Genomic DNA, 19,534 nt, shown 5'->3' with positions numbered 1-19,534 from the left:
CGTTACCTGATTTCAAGCTTTACTACAAAGCTGTGATCACCAAGACAGCATGGTACTGGCATAAAAACAGACACATAGACCAGTGGAACAGAGTAGAGAGCCCAGATATGGACCTTCAACTCTATGGGCGAATAATCTTCGATAAAACAGGAAAAAATGTACAGTGGAAAAAAAGACAGTCTCTTCAATAAATGGTGCTGGGAAAACTGGACAGCTATATGTAGAAGAATGAAACCTGACCATTCTCTTACACTGTACACAAAGATAAATTCAAAATGGATAAAAGACCTCAACGTGAGACAGGAGTCCATCAGAATCCTAGAGGAGAACATAGGCAGTAACCTCTTCAATATCAGCCACAGCAACTTCTTTCAAGATATGTCTCCAAAGGCAAAGGAAACAAAAGCGAAGATGAACTTTTGGGACTTCATCAAGATCAAAAGCTTCTGCACAGCAAAGGAAACAGTCAACAAAACAAAGAGACAACCCACGGAATGGGAGAAGATATTTGCAAATGACATTACAGACAAAAGTTTGATATCCAGGATCTATAAAGAACTCCTCAAACTCAACACACACAAAACAGACAATCATATAAAAAAAAATGGGCAGAAGATATGAAGACACTTCTCCAGTGAAGACATACAAATGGCTCTCAGACACATGAAAAAATGTTCATCATCACTAGCCATCAGAGAGATTAAAACTAAAACCACATTGAGATACCACCTTACACCAGTTAGAATGGCCAAAATTAGCAAGACAGGAAACAACATGTGTTGGAGAGTATGTGGAGAAAGGGGAACCCTCTTCCACTGTTGGTGGGAATGCAAGTTGGTGCAGCCACTTCGGAAAACAGTGTGGAGATTCCTCGAGAAATTAAAAGTAGAGTTTCCCTGTGACCCTGCAATTGCACTACTGGGTATTTACCCCAAAGATACAGATGTCGTGAAAAGAAGGGCCATCTGTACCCCAATGTTTATAGCAGCAATGGCCACGGTTGCCAAACTGTGGAAAGAACCAAGATGCCCTTCAGTGGACGAATGGATAAGGAAGATGTGGTCCATATACACTATGGAGTATTATGCCTCCATCAGAAAGGATGAATACCCAATTTTTGTAGCAACATGGATGGGACTGGAAGAGATTATGCTGAGTGAAATAAGTCAAGCAAAGAGAGTCAATTATCATATGGTTTCACTTATTTGTGGAGCTTAACAAATAGCATGGAGGACAAGGGGAGATGGAGAGGAAAAGGGAGTTGGGGGAAATTGGAAGGGGAGGTGAACCGTGAGAGACTATGGACTCTGAAAAACAATCTGAGGGTTTTGAAGGGGCGGGGGGTGGGAGGTTGGGGGAACCAGGTCGTGGGTACTAGAGAGGGCACGGATTGCATGGAGCACTGGGTGTGGTGCAAAAACAATGAATACTGTTACGCTGATTAGAAATTTAAAAAAAAAAAAATATATATATATATATATATATATATATATAAATGGAAGTAAAGAAGTGAAATGGTAAGTGGAAGAGGAGTAGGTCTGGAGAGTTATTATTCTTTCCTCTTTCTCCAGTGCAACCAGATGCTACACTTTATATCCAAAACATTTCACAGATACATTTCTATAAAATGAGCAGAAAAAAAGTTGTCCAACTGTTGAGCCGTGAGGTTCCCCAACATTTAGTGGATGGTGAGGTGAGGAAGAACCAGCAAAAGTAGCTGAGGTTTCAGCATTAAAGTAAAATAAGGGAACATCTTTTTAATAGTTTGAGTGTGGCTGGAATTAAAGGAAGGAGTTAATACTTGGGATGAGCTGGTGTAAAGACTCACACACAATTCTTTATTGAAATGTAGGGGTGGAAAATTTTGCCTCTGTCCTTCTAGGTTCTTTTGGCCAGTCTGTTAATTAAATTGACATAAAACAGATTAACAGCAGAAAAGCAAATTTAAGTGTGTACATATAGGAATCCCATTAAAAAAACATTGAGGGGCACCTGGGTGGCTCGGTGGGTTAAAGCCTCTGCCTTCGGCTCAAGTCATGATCCCAGAGTCCTGGGATCGAGCCCCACATCAGGCTCTCTGCTCAGCGGGGAGCCTGCTTCCCTTCCTCTCTCTCTGCCTGCCTCTCTGCCTACTTGTGATCCCTGTCTGTCAAATAAAAAAATAAAATCTTTAAAAACAAACAAACAAACATTGAGACACAAGGACAAGTGAGTCAGTTAAGGCTTGTATGCCATCCTGAGCTAAGGAATGGAACAAGGGCCTGGGAATTCCAAGGGGAGGAGGATAATTCACAATATTCTTACTGTGAGCTGATGTTTGGTAATTAGATGTTTGCCTTGCCCTACAGATAGGCCTTCCAGATACAAAATTATCCCTGGTAATGGCTCTCTTTCTGGCCAGGCCTCCTATCTAAGTTCTTTCAGGTGGTTAAAGTTCTCAAAATTTTCTTGATTCTGTTGGGTCTCAGTTACCAGATCAAAATAATCCACATGCAGAAGTGGCATATTTGGGGGTCATGTATTTTGCTCCCTCATAGAAGGATGTCTGAACCATTAAGTGTTCACATGCCTATCTTGCTCTTTTAGAGTAGACTGGGTTGAACAATAAGTTTGTACCATTTCCCTGACATTTAACTGTACTCCTTTTTTTTCAGAGAGCATCTCACAGGATGCAGCAGGAGTTCAGCTTGGGAAATGCTTCTGTCTAGGTCTTAATGCCTTAGCAGTTAGTTCTTTGGCATTACATGGGTCAGATCAATAAGAAGTCAGGAAGCAGATGGTTTTGACAAGGAGAACTTTCTTCAAAGGGTTTGTTGGTGGTTTTCATTTGTACCCCTCCCAAATTCCGCACTGACAGATCGACTGATATTCTCAGGAAATAGTCCATTACACAAATAGTAGTTTCTCTCTTTATAATAGTTTAAACATTAGTCTTTCATTTTGTTTCAAATACAAGATGCTCTTTTCAAGCAATGGTAAAATCTGTGTTACCTGGCAGCTTACCAAGTGGAAGATTGTAACTGACATTTTGGATTTTCACCCAGTATAAATCATCAGGATGTTGAGACTTCCCTACCAGGTTCTAGAAGAGGCCACTGGGTTGTTTTTAACCAAGGAATTGGTGGCCCAGAGCCACCCCCTACAGAACTGCAGGTAATCCCTGTCCACTGGGCCTGCAGAACTCAGCTAGTTCCTCTCCTCTTAGCTCGGCACCTCATGCCACCATTAGCCCCTCAGAGAAGAAATATCTGAGACACCACATTATTTGCCTAAGGTCACACAGCTACAAAGAGGTGGAACTAAGTAAGATTCAGGCATGACAATCTGAACTCGAGAACCCAGCTTCTAACCACTTACTCGTCTGGAGAAGCCTAAGCTGGAGATATATATTTGGGAGTCTCAGCGTATGAATGCTTTTTGTAAAACTCTAAAACCAGTTGAGATCCTCAAGGGAGTGAACACAGAAGAAAGGAGGCCCGACTCCTGGGGAACTCCCACATATATAAGTTGGTGACAGGAGGAGGAACCTGCAAGGAAGACTGAAAAGTTGTGGACATAGAGGTTGAGGAGACCCAGGTGAATGTGGTTTCCTAAAGCCAAGAGAAAAAGGTGTTCCAAAGAGAACAGAGTGATCCAGCCAGATGCCATTGCTGGGTCCTGTGTGGACATTACAGTTATTTTGTTCATTCCTTTTGAGCAGTGGTAGGAAGTAGAGTGGGGGCACAGTCACACCTTCCAGATGAATCTAGAACAGTAATAAAAGGACACGGATTAATTTACATATTGAATTGCTGCATTAAACACTCACTAAATCACCATACTACATAATTAAGAAGATGCAGGAAAATAATGGGAAGAAAAAAAAAATCAGCCCCAGCCCTGAGTGAATCCTTCTGGAATGCCGCAAGCTATCCGCACATTCACTGCTGTTAACATTTTGGTATATTTCCTTCTGTTTTTGCAGCTGTGATTTTTTTTTTTTACATACAACTGTGATTATGTAGAATACATGAAATCACATATATTGGTTTATTCTTTTAGGGGCACCTGGGTGGCTCAGTGGGTTAAAGCCTCTGCCTTCGGCTCAGGTCATGATCTCAGGGTCCTGGGATCGTGCCCCACATCAGGCTCTCTGCTCAGTGGGAAGCCTGCTTCCTCCTCTCTCTTTCTGCCTGCCTCTCTGCCTACTTGTGATTTCTGTCAAATAAATAAAGTCTAAAAAAAAAAAAAACAATTTTTAGTATAAAAGCAGTACATGTTCCTCTTAAAACATTTGAAAAAAAAAAAGAGTAAAGAAAATTTTAAAAATCGGAGTAGAAGGTATAAAAGGCCTCTACAGTCTGAGTATGTATGCATTAACATTGTGGTATCAGATGTGTAGTTACATTTAGTCTGCATGACTTATCCATGGACCTTTCTTCCTGCCTGCCGACCTACTTATCCAAGAGGTAGTCTAGGGACAGGTTTTGCTCTGCGGAGATGGGGATGGCGTGGAAATCTAGCCTCCTAGGCCCCAACCTCAGATATTCTGATATGTAGTGGGTCTTCGTAGGTGGTCATAAAACTACCCTCTAAGAACACCCCTCAGCATTAGGCTCGGTCTAAGGAGAAGGTGATACAAAGTCCCAGAACCAATTGGGATTTTAATTAGTTTTTAGAGGAGCTATTAAAAAATCTATAACCTAAGTTTTAGGAAAATTTAGATGTGGGTTGTTTTGGAAAACACTTATTCAAACATTTAGAGTGGCTTTTTAGTACAAAACTATGTAGAATGTTAGAATCAGAAAGAATACTGAATATAATTGAATTAAATTTTTTATAATTGAATTAAAATTTTACCGACAAAGAGGCTGAATCCCAGAGAGCCAGTAACCTCTCAGTCCTGACACTATCTAGTTTATCAGCAGCAAAGTTAAGGATCAGACCCAGTTCTCTGAATCCCAGAATCATCCTGAAACTTGTTGGTAAAATCGATGGCAATAACTTTTCTGTGCAAGCTGTATTTCATCCTGGGAGACGACATGGTCATAAGCCTCCTGCAGTGAGAGGTGTGTCTCTTAACAGAGCTAGATTTAGAATCCTTATGGCAAGGCTTTTTGGGAGTAAAGAGAACCCTAAAATTTGGAGTCCACAGGCTTTCATTCAAGTCTCAGTTTTTCCACTTCCTCTGTGACCGTAAGCAAACCACATAACCATTCCAAGCCTTGCTTTTTTCCACCTGAAATACAGGTATAGTATACATCTTTCTACCTGGCATAGTATTTTGAGGATGCAAAAGCACTGTGAAAATTAAAGTATTATGCAAATATAGGGGCTTGGTATTTTTATTAAGATGTCATAAGGAACTAGGTTCACAAAGAACTAGTTTCTGTATCCTACAAAGACATAATTGCCTTCAGAGTAAGATCCATGTGTGTTTCATTCTTCTGTTTCCTTATAATAAGTGCAGAATAAATATTTGCTAAATCATGGAGAGCTTTTATCACCTTTAGCAAAATGGAATGCTCATGATAATTCTCTATGTGAGTGATGGTGTAATAGGTACTGTGAAACCTGCCATGTTTATGTGGATGCCTTCCCAGGGCTTTTAAGTTAAAAATAGGAGGGTAATCTTGTCTGATATTGCCTGTGAAGTGTGTCCTCTGCATGGTAAAAGAAGTAACAAAAGTTGCCTTGAGACTGGAACAACATGCTGTTCTCATCAGACAGCATTTTAAGGCATGATATTTATATGTGAGAACAATAGACATTTTCCCTCTTTGTAGCCTTGTCTCAGGACACAATGCAATTTACTATAATGCTGTCTTTGTGTTTTGTCCACATTCACCATTGGATCTTTTATGGTATCCTTGTTTTAAATGTGGAAAACTAGGTAGGGTGACATACAGTAAAATGACTAACATATGGCATTCATTCCTCATTCTGTTGATATTTCTGATTTGTTAGGTTGAACTTAGGAATTACAACTTGAAATTGCTCTGGCCTATTTATTACTTTTAGTGAAAGACAATGATGGAATAGAAGTAAAACACTCGTTTTTGGATTCATTAACAATGTATACACAAGCTAAATGAAGTCAGCACCAAAGAATGTTGAAACTTGGGGGGCAGCTCTAGAGATAATCTAACCCCAAAGTCCTCATTTTATAACCCAAGAGACTTCACTGACTTGCCCACTATCCCAGAGACTTAGGAAGTAAGCAGCAGATCTTATAACCTGTAGGTAGATTGGTTTTGGTCTATAAAACATACACATTATTCTGGACGGTGTTAAGCAGGTTCATGTGACACCGTCAACTGCTTGAGGACATCTGCTTTCAGGATGAAGTCTAAAGACCAAACTATTTTTAGAGCAGTAAACTACATTCCAAGGTTTAATGCCACACACAAAGAATGTTCAGAATATACTTATTCACAAGTTGTATCTCCTTGAAAGACAGCTCTTGAAAGCAGTGGGCAGGGAACTTCTGGGAAAAGATTGGGGGCGGGGGGTGTCTCCTGACTCACTCATTAAGGGGGAGAAATGCCCATAATAGAAACAAAGCAATAAAAGCCAACCAGACATACTTCCCCTGCCCTTCTCCCTGGAATCGGTCATTTAAGGTCTATCACATTTGTGCCAGTAAAAGAAAGCACAGAGTGACTATTATCACATCAGGTAAGAATGTCCTTATGTAAGGACATAAGATATGTTCAGCCAACAGAGCCACCTCACAGTACCAAATTTCCATGCCCTAAGTAGCACAGTGATAAATACAGAAGACAAACCTAGCCTGTAGCTAAATGGATCTTTATCCTATGAAATAGATACATTAATCCATAGTATATTAAGAAAATTCATGTGACACTGTTAGTGGATGGAAAAATATGTGACCGAGAACTCAGCAGTTTGAAAATAAGGCAGAATTAACAGGAGAAAGGAGAATGGTAGGGAAAAAGAATATCTGTCTCTTTAAGCCTGCCTGATAATGGAAGATTGAGCAGGAGGCCCTGATGTCTCACTAGAGTCCTGCTTTCCAGAAGGGAAAATGCTCATGCAAACAAGGTTGCTCTAGTGCTTTCCATATTCCTCCTCATGCTGATGTCATTAAAATTTTATTAATGTGGCCTGATGTAAGAGACACACAAGGCACACAGCCCTCATTTGACCACCATTTAGGTAGCTGATGTCTGCATCGATCTCTTTCTACAGGAGGAGATGTGTGTTGACGTGTGATGCTGGTGTAAGTGAATGAACAGAACCTGTTGGATCATACTGTGTCAGTCTTGGGAAATACGCAGGCTTTTATTTTCAGACTTTTTTTTAAAGGTCCACCACTTCAATATCATTTTGACTGTTTCATTTACATAAATATCATTACAAATGTATAACATAAACTACAATCAAAAACTAAAATATAAAATTAAGAAATATAGGGGCGCCTGGATTGCTCAGTGGGTTAAACCTCTGCCTTCGGCTCAGGTCATGATCTCAGGATCGACTCTCGCAATGGGCTCTCTGCTCAGCGGGGAGCCTGCTTCTCCCTCTCTCTCTGCCTGCCTCTCTGCCTACTTGTGATCTCAGTCTGTCAAATAAATAATAAAATATTTTTTTAAAAATTAAGAAATATAAGATAGCTAATTTGCAGTTTGCTTCTTTCGTTTCCCAACCCTCATTAAAAAAAAAAAAAAGTCCTTTATTTATTTACCAAATATACTGAACCCCTCTACCATATGCCAGACTATTCTTTTAGGAACGGAGGAAAAAGCAATGAATAAACCAATAAACTCCCTGCCCTCATGGAGTTTATGTCCCTGTGGGGGAGACAAGCAGTGAATAAGATAAAGAAGTAAAATAAATGGCTGGTTAGATAGCAGTTAAGGACAAAGGAACCCTTGAAGCAGAGAGGTAGTGAGATTCAGGACCAGTGGCCAGTGTAAATCTTCCTGAATAGGTGAATTTGGAGTACAGATCTGGCAGGGTTGAACAAGGGAGCCACAGGGACACTGGGTGGAAGAGCTTTCCAGGCAGTGAGAATAGCATCTATAATGGCCTTCAGGCTGGGGTGTGCTGTGTGGTGGTGTAACAGCAAGGAGGCAAGTGGAGAGAAAGGACCGAAGTGGGGAGAGCAGGAGGAGTTCAGCTCAGAGAACTAATGGAGATGAGAACATATGGGGTGTTGTTGGATTTTACTCTATTACTTTAAGATCTGTATCTGTTATGCACTGGTCCTATTATAGACTGAAGTGTGTTCCCACCCCCACCGCCCAAATTCCTATCTTGAAGCCTTCACAGGGAATGTGGCTATGTTAGGAGGCAGGGCCTTTAATGAGGTGATTAAGGTAAGTGAACCTAACGGTGGGGCCCTAATTCAGTAGGATTTTTGTCCTTATCAGTAGAGGAAGAGACACTAAGGATGCACAGATAGAGAAGAAACCACCTGTAAGCCAAGGAGAGGGGCCTCAGAAAAACCAAACCTACTGATAATCTTCATCTGTGAGAAAATAAACTGATGTTATTCAAGCCACCCAGCCTGAGATATTTTGTTAGGGAACCCTTAGCAGACTCATACACTATCTTAACACCTAGTTCACCTTGATGAAAGAACTTTCTGCTAAATAGTCAGATTGAACTTGAGCAAACTTTACCATTTTAACTGGCTGCAACACTTATTTTATAAATGTCAGTCCAGAAGGAGCCAGTTCATTCTATAAGGTACTGTATTTGAGTTAAAGAAGATGTGTACTGGGACGCCTGGGTGGCTCAGTGGGTTAAAGCCTCTGCCTTCAGCTCAGGTCATGATCCCAGGGTCCTGGGATCAAGTCCCGCATCGGGCTCTCTGCTTGGCAGGGAGCCTGCTTCCTCCTCTCTCTCTCTCTGCCTGCCTCTCTGCCTACTTGTGATCTCTGTCTGTCAAATAAATAAATAAAATCTTAAAAAAAAAAAAAATGTGTACTGATAAGTCATCCAGAGCAGAGCTAGCAAGCCAGTCCAGCCAGATAAGCAGTTTTCTTTTGCACTGGCAGTTTGGAAGTAGCTCTTATATTTCTTTTTTTTCTGTCTCTCTTTTTTAAATAAAATGTAAAAGAATTGGCCTTTAGCTGATATGAATGAATAAGTAAAATGCTGTGCCTTCTCTTTCTCTACCTACCCCCCCCCAACCATGTTCCCTCTTCTTAGCACCACAAAAATGATGAGGGGTGATGATTGGGTGCTTTTGGAGGTTTATTATTTGTACCTCCAAAAGACTGTGGAAAAATCAAGTACTTATCCTCCTTTCGTATATAAACTTTGTTTTGGAATACCAAAACGTTGATGAGAGAAAGTTCTTCATAGTAGAATTTCAGTTCTTAATATAGTGAGAATGACAGGAAACCACCCTTTGGGAAATCCCTCATGAAATAAGGGGTCTAAGCAATGATTATCAGTGGCCACTAAAACCACTGGGCAAAGGTTGATGGAATTTCCTATGGAAGGATCAGGCTGCCACCCCCTGAACCCAGTGGATCAAATCCACAGAAAGAGGATCACAAGATATTGGGTGCCTTCTGAACACACGCTGCAGGAAGAACACAGCCCCACCTGTAGAAAATTCTTGCCGAAGACGTACTTTAAGAAGGTAGCTACTACTTCACCCCAGTGAAGGAATCAAGGGTTGCCAAATTTTTCAAGAGAAGCTAGGAATCGAGCTGCTTTTATATAACTTCTCCATTTAAAAATATTTTCTTTTTTTAACAGTTGGAAAACTGTGTGGGTCAAACCAAATAAACCTGGCAGCTCTCCCTTACTAAAGTCCAGCATGTCATTTTTGTGTCCCTCTGCCCTCCTGTTCTTCTTGTCTTCCGGTGCCAGGGCCTCTGGAATGTCTTCCTCAATTCTTTGATCTGCATCTATTTTCTCACTCCTGACTTCCTATGATACTTGTGGCTCAGTATCTGTGATATTGTGATTTATCATAAGAAATGTATTTTTGATCTTCCTTCATGGTTCCTGACTCACAGCTCTCAAAACCCTTGAACATCACAAGCAGTAAGAGCAGTGGGATCATATTTTATTATAATATTTGGTCTTCTGTCCTCAGTTCCTAAATTTGAGTTACATCCATAAAGGTGAAATGGGTGTCTCATTATTCATGACAAGGCCATTTCAGCCACACCTGAGCTTATGTTAACGAGGTGACTTTTGGAAAACCCCAGGGTAACCTAAAAATGGGGGTTGGTTGCTAGGGGAGGCAACCATGTGGTTAAGATTTGGAACTTCAGCCCAATTCCCCAATGTCCAGGGAGAGGTGAGGGACTGAAGATTGGGTCACCAATAGCCAGTGATTTTAGTCAGTCATCCTATGTAATAAAGCCTCCAAAACAACCCAGTGGGGTAGAGATGGTGAACATGTGGAGGTGCCAGGACAATGGCATGTCTGGGAAAGGCACGGAAACTCTGAGCTTCTTCCCAGCTACCTTGCTCTAGGCATCTCTTCCATCTGGCTGCTCCTGAATTATATACTTTTACAATAAACCAGTATTTTAGTGAGTAAACTGTTTTTTTGAGTTCTGTGAGCCACTCTAACAAATTAGCAAACTTGAGAGAGGTCATGGGAACTTGCCATTTATTGTGGGTATGTCCACCAACGTGGACTTGTGATTGGTGTCTGGACTGGGAAGGAGCAGCAGTCTTGTGGGACCAAGCCCTGAACTTATGGATCTGACACTATTACCTGGTAGACAGTGTCAGCACTGAGTTCAGCTGTAGGGCCCCTGATCATTATTGGCAGAATAGAGTTAATTGCTTGGTGGTGTTAGAAAACACACTTTGGAGTACTCTACCCTTATAGGACATGGTTATGTGCTTTTGTTAATAGTTTTCTAATCATTTTATGTGGTTGTACTTGTCTTCCCTACAATCCCTCATGTTCTTAGAAGGCATTTTGTCAGTATTCTGCCATTTGCTTTTCTCTGTAGCACCCAAATATGTTCACTGTTTTTGAAACTTAGAAAATGAGTTATATAGCAAGCAGATATACACAAATGCTAGCAGTTACTAAATACTCAGCAATTGTTAATTATTTTATCTGTAGCAGCAAAATAGCACCATCAAAAATACTGATCTAAAAATGTCCATTTTCTTGAAACTTACCTGTTAGCATGCAGCTAATATTTCTTTAAAATACCACATTCTATTTTTGGAGACTATCTAACTTTTAAAATAGAATTTTCCAATTCTTTGATATCCAATAATCTACAAAAGAGATTGTACTGTATGATGTTTTATTCTATGGTTTTGTGTTTGTTTAAATAATGATAATCTTACATTAATTGACACATTTGATTGCATGCACTATCTCATGTCATCCTTATCAATCTGATCATAAATGCTATTATTATATTCATTTTAAAGGTAGGGCCCTAGGAAGTTACATAGCCAACAGAGGTTACACAGCTAGAAAGCACAGAGGCCTGTATTGAACAATTACTGGTTCAAGATAGCACTAGCTGCTCTAAGAAGGAAACTCCAAAATGTGTAGTTGCTCAAATGTGGTAAGAAGTGTGTTTCTAATTCCCATAAAATCCAAATTGGGGCTTGTGATTAGCAACAGGTTCTCCTCCAGGCTGTGAACCAGAGTCCGAGTCTCCTTACAGCACATGAGCCTCAAGGTCATCAAAGAGAGAGCATGGAGAATGGTGCATAAGAAGATTTTCTGCTAGGGCTGGTAATGGCACAGAGTACTCTAGTCCACTGGCCTGATTCAGTCACATAGCCACACCTACCTGAAAGGCAGCTGAGAAATGTAGTCCCTCAGTGTGTCCAGGAGGAAGAGGAAATGCCCCAGCACCCAAGATGCTCTGAATGTGTAACCCATGCACATAGCCGTTGTGATAAACTGTGTCGTAGATTAACTTTAGAATTAGACATGATATGTTATATATTACATGTACTTTGAAAGGTTCTGGTGGATGAAAACACCTCCTATGTGTTTTGAAATATTGTTTCTTAAGTCTCTCTACGTGGAATGTTTTCTCAATGTCATTTGTTCTATTTGTAAATGCCTGTATTGCTTTGACAGTACTATCTTGCTTCAAGCTCTATTTTTAAAAAACAGAAAACCAAACCCTCAGAATTATGAAACCAATGAATAAAATATTTCCAAGTTCTTTTTTTGGACCATGTCTGTCCAGATTTTATTTTCCTGACCCCACCAAAGGAGGATAATAATTTGTTTAAGAGACTCTTCCCTCTTCCCTTGACTCTTGTGGCAGATCTCAACAATTCTCCTAAGAGTGGAAAAGATGGATTAAAATATAACCACTAAATAAAGGCTTTGAGACTTTTAAAATTAAATCGTGTGCTTCAGGCTTTCTTGGAAACCACAAAAGAACAGTCACTAAGGTGGTCTTAAGAGATTTAAAGACATGAATATGAATGATAGGAAGTCTCAGCTACTACTTAGATTGTGATTAGTACATCAAGGGATTATATAATTTCTGTGATATTTTGTGTTTAACTTTCTCTTTTTAAAATCTTAGACTAAATTTGTTATTATATAATGTACTTGATTTTATAACAAGATATAGGCCTACGAATATTGGCTTTGAGTTAGTTTAATTTATAAGTGGATAATTCTTCAAGGAATATTAACTTCAAGGATCTTTGTGTGTCGGTCAGGGAATTCACAAGAAAGCAGAGAATTTTATGTGTAAGGCAGTGAGTTCCACTGGTGTGGAGCTGTTAACATCTGAGAACTCTAGAGCTCCATCTCTGTTCTAAACACAACCACTTGGAAAATGGAAAAGTTTGTCTATACTTTTAAAAAATGTCTATTTAAAAGAATCTGCTATGCCAAACTAGTTTGACTTTTTAATCAAACTAGTTCATTATACTAGTTAAAACACTTGAGATTCTTTATGCATTTATAGCCCCTTGAAGGTGTGTTTTAGTCATTTAACTCAGCATTTCCAGAGTGTGCCTTCTGGTCAAGCACTTTGACAAGTGCAAAAAATACAGAGTCCTGTGTAAGACCAGTTCCTGCCTCCTACTGACTTTCACTTATAGAGGCTACAAATTCAAAGCAGACCAAGACCAAGACAGTTACATAACAGGACAAGAAGTGCTCAGCTGGGTGCCAGAATAGCTTCTAGAATGGGTTGGGGATCCTGTCAAGGAAGTCTTTACTTGAGAAAGAACCAGAAAAGGACATGGAATCATGGTTAGAGAGGTATATGAGTGGGGCATGCAACAGGAAGTAGAGGAAAACAACCCAAAGTGAACTCTACTGCTATTTCATGTTGATTTTTATGTGCTATTTATCATTAGTTATAAATTTTCCTAAAAGTACACTTGTATTTAAATGGTTTTAAGACACCTTGTTAAGTTCTTAATGCTTATAGGGTATCCAAGAGTCTACACAGTCCTTAGACAATGTAAAATACTTTATTGCACTTTTCAGTGCTGACACACAAGTTCATTGTAGAAAATGGTCTCTTTTTAGCTACAAGAGGAATTCAGTCCACATGTCAAAAGAACATTTCAAGATGAATACTTGTATAAAATATTCTCTTAAACAGCTCCCACTGTTTATAATGTGATTTGATGCTCCTTGACACACGGAAAGCTTCAAATACATTCTGGATCAAATGTTTTCAGACCAAGGGCACTTATTTACTGATGAGTCAGAAGATCATATTGATGGGTGAAACTGGGGAAGTACTGTAATTCGGACGGATGGTCAACCGTTTTATTACTTTCAACACCAAGATTACCCGAATGGGTTTTGTAATTGCAAAATCCCTTTTGACTAGATGATGATTTGGGAAAGAGGTAACCCTGAGAAGTTAATCTTAACTAGTTGGTCTAGTTGAGCATTTCTGTCTTACATAAACATCAAATTTTATACAAATCTCAGTGCATTTTCGAAGTATTTTGTCCATGTACTGTTAACAGCTATCTCAAGACCTCTGTCATCTTTTGCAATCCTTTTTCTTTTCCTTCCTAACTCTCCTTGATGCTTTGTAGTTTAGCTTGGTTTATTTAGATGTTCTTCTATCATAAACCTGGAGGGGGGAGTGTCAGAGATAAGTTTGAATTGGCCATCTGTGTTTTTGTAAATCTCAAGGGATTGCTATCAAGGCATAGGGCAAGAATTTCTTCCTTTTAGCTCTGGTCTTTTCCTTGGTCAGCAGGAAGTCAGTTGCCTTAAGACCAACATCCCGCCGGTCAAGTAGCAGGCCATCTGCTTGGACATATGTTCACTCTTTGATCTTTAAACAATTAATTTATTCTCTGATGCCTGGACCACCAGGCCTGCCAGCAGGTCCCACTGGACTCTCCCTGTATCTCTGGGAAACATGAAGACAGATTTCCCCGTGAGCTTTTCTCTTACGGGACAGATATTTTAACAGACCTGATTTGACAATGCCAACCTATTTGTGAACAGAACCTGATGGTGTTAATGTTTCTTCTATGGGGATCTGCCTTGTAGATTCATTCCCAGCTAGCCTTTTTTCTTAATATTATCATATGGAGGAGTATTCTCCACTGGGTAGGAAATTGTCATTTCTGCTTTATTCTTTTTTCTTTATTATTATTATGGTAAAATATGCATAATGAAATTTACCATGTTAACCATTTTTGAATGCAGAGTTCAGTGGCATTTAGTACATTCATAATGTTATGTAACCATCACCACCATCCATCTCCAGAACTTTTTCATCTTCTCAGACTGAAAATTTATACCCACTAAACGGTACTGTCCATTCCCTCTCCCCCGCGCCTGGCAGCCACCATCCTATTTCCTGTCTCTATGAACTTAACTAATAGATACCTCATGTAAGTGGAACCCTACAATATTTGTTCTTTTGTATTTGGCTTATTTCACTTAGCACAATATCTTCAAAGTTCATTCATGTTGTAGCATATGTCAGAGTTTCCTTCATTTTTAGGGTCAAATAATATTCCAAATAATATTATATCAAATTTTGTTTATGAACTCTTGGGTTGTTTCCACCTTTTGGCTATTGAGTCCTTGCTTTCACTTGTTTGGGGTATATATCCATAAGTGGAATTATTGGATCATATGGTAACTTTATGTTTACTTCTTTGGGGAACTCCCATCCTGTTTTCCACCAGGGTTTTGCCTCATTCTTGATCCCTGTCATAGCTGCATGACTCTCTTCATGACCAAAGAGGATGAGATTAGGGATGAAATTGACTGAGGGACTTCTACTCTTTCAGGGATTTTTTTGTCTTTTTAGAAGAATTAAAAAAAAAAAAAACTGATGAATGATACCTGGGGGAAAAATTCTCTTTTGCCTCATGTTAAGGAATTCCTGGAAGAATAACGGCTCCATCAACATTGAGCTCTGGAAATTGTGAGAATTGAGATTCTTGTGCCTGATGTGACAAAGACTGCTGGGTAGTGGAATTAAACAATGCACTCTGTTCTAACTCCTGCTAGGTTAATGATGTATCACAAGAAACAAAAGAGCCACAAGCTTTTCTACTGTGGACTCCTCGGGTGCAGTATTTCCATATGGTGAGATCCAAGTTTGGCCCTCGATGTAATAATGAGCCCAGATTCTGGGACACCGTTCCCAAAAGCATGAGCCTTGTGAGTGAACTCACTGATACTTGTATCCCAGGAGATACCACAGAGACTGCCTCACCTAGCTCGCTACCTGAGGCAACAGACCTCACCCTGGTAGGTTATAGGTTGCTTCCTGCCTTGCACATGGAAAAACTCAGTGCCCGGAAAATGTTTGCTATTCTCTAGAACTTTCCAAATTCTTGACTTATGTCAGCTCCTCTAACAGGATTTGGGGATTGAGGTTCAAGAATACCGTCTACCCTCAAACTACAAATCAGTTAGAGCTTAGCTGTCATTCCATCTAAAACATAGGCTCGTTTCATATTTGGTTGCATGAGAGGACGTCATTCCCACTCTAGGCTTGTCCACTTTGCTAGCTGCCTCTAATGGCCTTGCCCTGGGCTCGAACTCACTTTTGTTTAGTCCTTAGGAAAAACTTGTTTAGAGAGCAGAATTAGAGAGGATTACCTAAGGGATATGCAGTCCTTCTGTTCTTCTTAGAAGCTCCCGGCATTTATCTATCCCTGGATTAAGCCAGATCATCAAAAATAGGAATTCCTGGCTGACGTTGTCCTGACCCCTTATGGAACAGCTTTTACTGTTTTCTATCAGAGCCAGCGTCCTTTGAGTAAAGCTAACACTCAACCCTACAAAACTCCTTGTTATACAACTGATGTCTTCACTCACCCATTAACCGTGGTACCTTCTGTGTATACAGCCCCATAAGAGAAATAGTTCCCAGGCCTTGTACCAGGAATAGTTAATCCCTTGAGCAGTTGGTTTATTGTGATTCTGGACACACATGAACCACCGCTCTGGTTATGGAATGAGGAAGCTGAGAGATGGGGCAACAGGCTGCCTCCAGCATGGACAGAAGTCAGGTGAGAGTTTGTGTGTTAATCTCATGCCTGTCTTTACCTTATTTTGTAAGCTCCTATTTTTCTTTCAGTCTCATTGCCTCACTTTTGAGGTTGTTGAATTATTGGAATTTTTGCAAGTTATTCTGATCCCTTAGGGAGTAAAACATAAATGTGAATCAGGTATTCTCAGTTGCTTTGGAAGACAAAATGTATATTATTGCTTTTCAGAGAACTAGAATATGTTCAATAAAATTGACCTTAAAACCATTAACTACTGTTCTGAATATGACGAAAATGTAAGTTCTGTGCCCTCAGAAGCCTTTGCTATCTTGTTCATTCTGTACTTGCCATTGCTAGTGCTATGTTTAACAGGTAGTAGATGCTCACTAAACATCCCCTGCAAGATTTGACCAAACAGAATCTCTCTGCACTGAACAGTTACCAGCGTCACGGTCTGGAGATTCTGAGATGCAAAGAGAGTCTGTGGCATTCTAGTACTTCCTCTGTCCTCGTCACTTATGGGAGGACACAGTTGGCCCTTCTAATGCTCTCCTGTCTCCCTCTCTGCAGACTCACATTTCAAGACTCCCTCCTGGTGCAGTGGCCGGACAGTCCGTGGCAATCGAAGGTGGGGTTTGCCGCCTGGAGAACCCAATGAACTGACCCTTCAGGCCGAGCGTGAAGCGTCCGAGAGACATTTCAGAGCCTGAGCATTTCGGGGCTTTTTAACTGAAGTTGGATGTTTTATCTTCGCCATTTTATAATCCCTCTTGCATCCTCGTGCACCGCTCGCGACACTAGTGCTGCTGTAGTTAGCGCTTAGTGACCTGCGGACCTGAGTGTGTGTGTGTGCGTGTGCGTGTGTGCAGTGTGTGCGCTTGCTTCTCCCTCGATGAAATACAAACTCCTTATCGTGTAACCTAAGACCGGGAATGATTAAATCACCTTTACAAAACGTGTGCTTTACTGTTTACAAGTAAAACCTAACGTTGCAAAGGAAACGTTTTTGATTTCATACAGAGGTACCAGCTGTCGTTGGTGTAATGTGTCTGAGCTGAAGAGTAAATCTCCTTGTTTAAATGAGTTGACAGTGGTAGTGCTCCATTTAATAACAGTACTAAGTGATAAAGTGTTTTTATTTGTTAACCAGTTTAAGTGGATCCTGTGCTAACTTAAACTGTTATTCTCATCCCCCCATATGGGGCATTTTTCTTTAACAAAGAATGGTTTCAGTGAAACAATCTAGCAGAGAATTAAGGTCAGAACCTTTTTAAATAATAGTCTTATTGATAAAGTTTGTACTTCTTTCCTCAAGCTTTTCTAAGCTTAAATACTGCATATCTTCGAGCTGTATGTACTATATTATGAGAGAATATGTAAAGAGAACATACAGGAATGCACAGTCCTTAATTTGTGTATAATGGAATGTTATTTACAATGTAACACTGTAAATAAGAAAGCAAAATTTATGGGAAAATTCAATATTATCTTTGTTTCTTGTTTAAATATATTTTTAAGATAAAGGCACAAAAATAAAAGAAGCGTATTACTGAGTGTAGTGTGTGATTAGTGTGTGATTCCTCCTCAGACTAATAAATTATCTTTTGAATCGTAGATTGGAGAACCATTTTTAATTTTATTTGTAAAAAGTTACTTCTTGCAGAATTCATACCTTTATTTATTTATTTTTTTGCTATGGTTCTGATAGTTCAAAACCAGTCTTTATGCAAGTTAGGCTGGACACTAACAAGATGAAAGTTGAGCTTCCTTCATGATTGAGTGGTCAGTATCAAGATTCTAAAGTTTTTATTGCAGGTTGATTAAAAAAAATAAAGGGGAGGAATAAGAACTCTCTGCTTTGGAAAATTGTAGTGGCAGCTGAAAACCCAAGGGTTTCAGTTGATAAATTGTTTCTAAATGTTATATTTAGTGATTTTGGAGCCACATAAGGAAACCAAGACTTTTCTTTTGATTTTGTGTAAGAAGTGGCTATCAAGAAGATACTAAAGATAGCCTCCCTCAGGGAGAGGAAGTTCCCTGCACCATATAATCATGGCCCTGGGCGGTAACTGATAAAGCCCCAGATGAAATTATACCCTCGACAGCGATGTATGGCCAAATTATAAAGGAAAGACAACCAAAATGGAGTGGGTGTAAATATGAATGATTTGGGAGTTGCTGATTTATATTCCTTGTACAGGCAATTACATTGGTCTCGCTGTGTTCTTGTAGACAGGTTGGTGCCGTGGTATCTGTTTCTCATTCTTAATGAGGCTGAGAACTTAGTAAGCGATGGGCTGGCTGGTGGGGAGCCTTTGGCTTCAAAAGCTTTCAAAAAGACCTGTTACCTGTTGGCAGGGTTTTTTGAGGAACTGGGCTGGATCACATAAAACTATCAGGACACTTTGGAGTCTGAAAATCATCTGACCTACTTCACCAGGAATGCCATTTCTTTTCATCTTCTTTTGACTTTATTCTACTCATATTTAAAAGTTTGGGCTTGTTCATGACCCCTTTTATGAAGAGTTTAAAAACTGGTCAGTGTAAAAGAGCTTTATTCTCCAATTCCCATTTTTTTTTTTTAAATTTAAGGAATAGTGTCAAACCAGGAGGCAAAAAAAAAAAAAAAAGTGATAGAATCATGGAGGCAAAAAACATAAAGGGTGGTGTGAATTCCTTAGTGATCAGTTTAGATATTAAAGAGCAGAATCAAACCAGAGGATAATCTACCTCATTTCACACAAGAGGAGAAAGGGTTGAAAGATAAGAAAGTAATCTCTTTCCCTAGTCTGCCTTATATCATCAAAATGCTGAAGCAGTATTTTAACATGGATGATCTTTACTATAGGCCTATTTTCTGCTTCTCTTTAAGCCCTGATGGTTGGATGCTTGGTTCTCTTGAGTATAAGTAAACCTGGTCTGGATTCCTCAAGGCTAACCCTGTGATCCTGCTCTGGGTTTGGCAACGGGAGTTTTCTGGAAGTGGCCAGGAAATGGAGGGCATGTGCTCTACCTGCAGGAAGCCGCAGCACCTGTGCTGAGTGCCGAGGCCTGAAGGCCTTGCCTGGGCCCAACCTCCTCGCTTGTCAGCTCTGCCTCTTTTGTGTGCCTCCTGTGT

At 39.9% G+C, this 19,534-nt stretch overlaps 1 protein-coding gene across 2 annotated transcripts in view; it reads left to right on the top strand.

Moving 5' to 3' along the window:
- The window catches only part of TASP1 (taspase 1), a 264,514-nt gene extending 245,476 nt beyond the window's left edge, over nt 1-19,038 (top strand). For both annotated transcript variants that reach the window (XM_032351428.1, XM_032351430.1), the window contains one exon: nt 16,987-19,038. In XM_032351428.1, coding sequence (XP_032207319.1) covers nt 16,987-17,079 — 93 coding nt within the window. In that variant the 3' untranslated portion in view covers nt 17,080-19,038. The remainder of the gene's footprint in view (nt 1-16,986) is intronic.
- Nucleotides 19,039-19,534: the final 496 nt, after the last annotated feature.

Source organism: Mustela erminea, chromosome 7 (genome assembly GCF_009829155.1).
Source record: "Mustela erminea isolate mMusErm1 chromosome 7, mMusErm1.Pri, whole genome shotgun sequence".
NCBI lineage: Eukaryota > Metazoa > Chordata > Mammalia > Carnivora > Mustelidae > Mustela > Mustela erminea.
The sequence above is the reverse complement of the archived record's forward strand: the minus strand, read 5'-3'. Positions and strand labels throughout refer to the sequence as shown.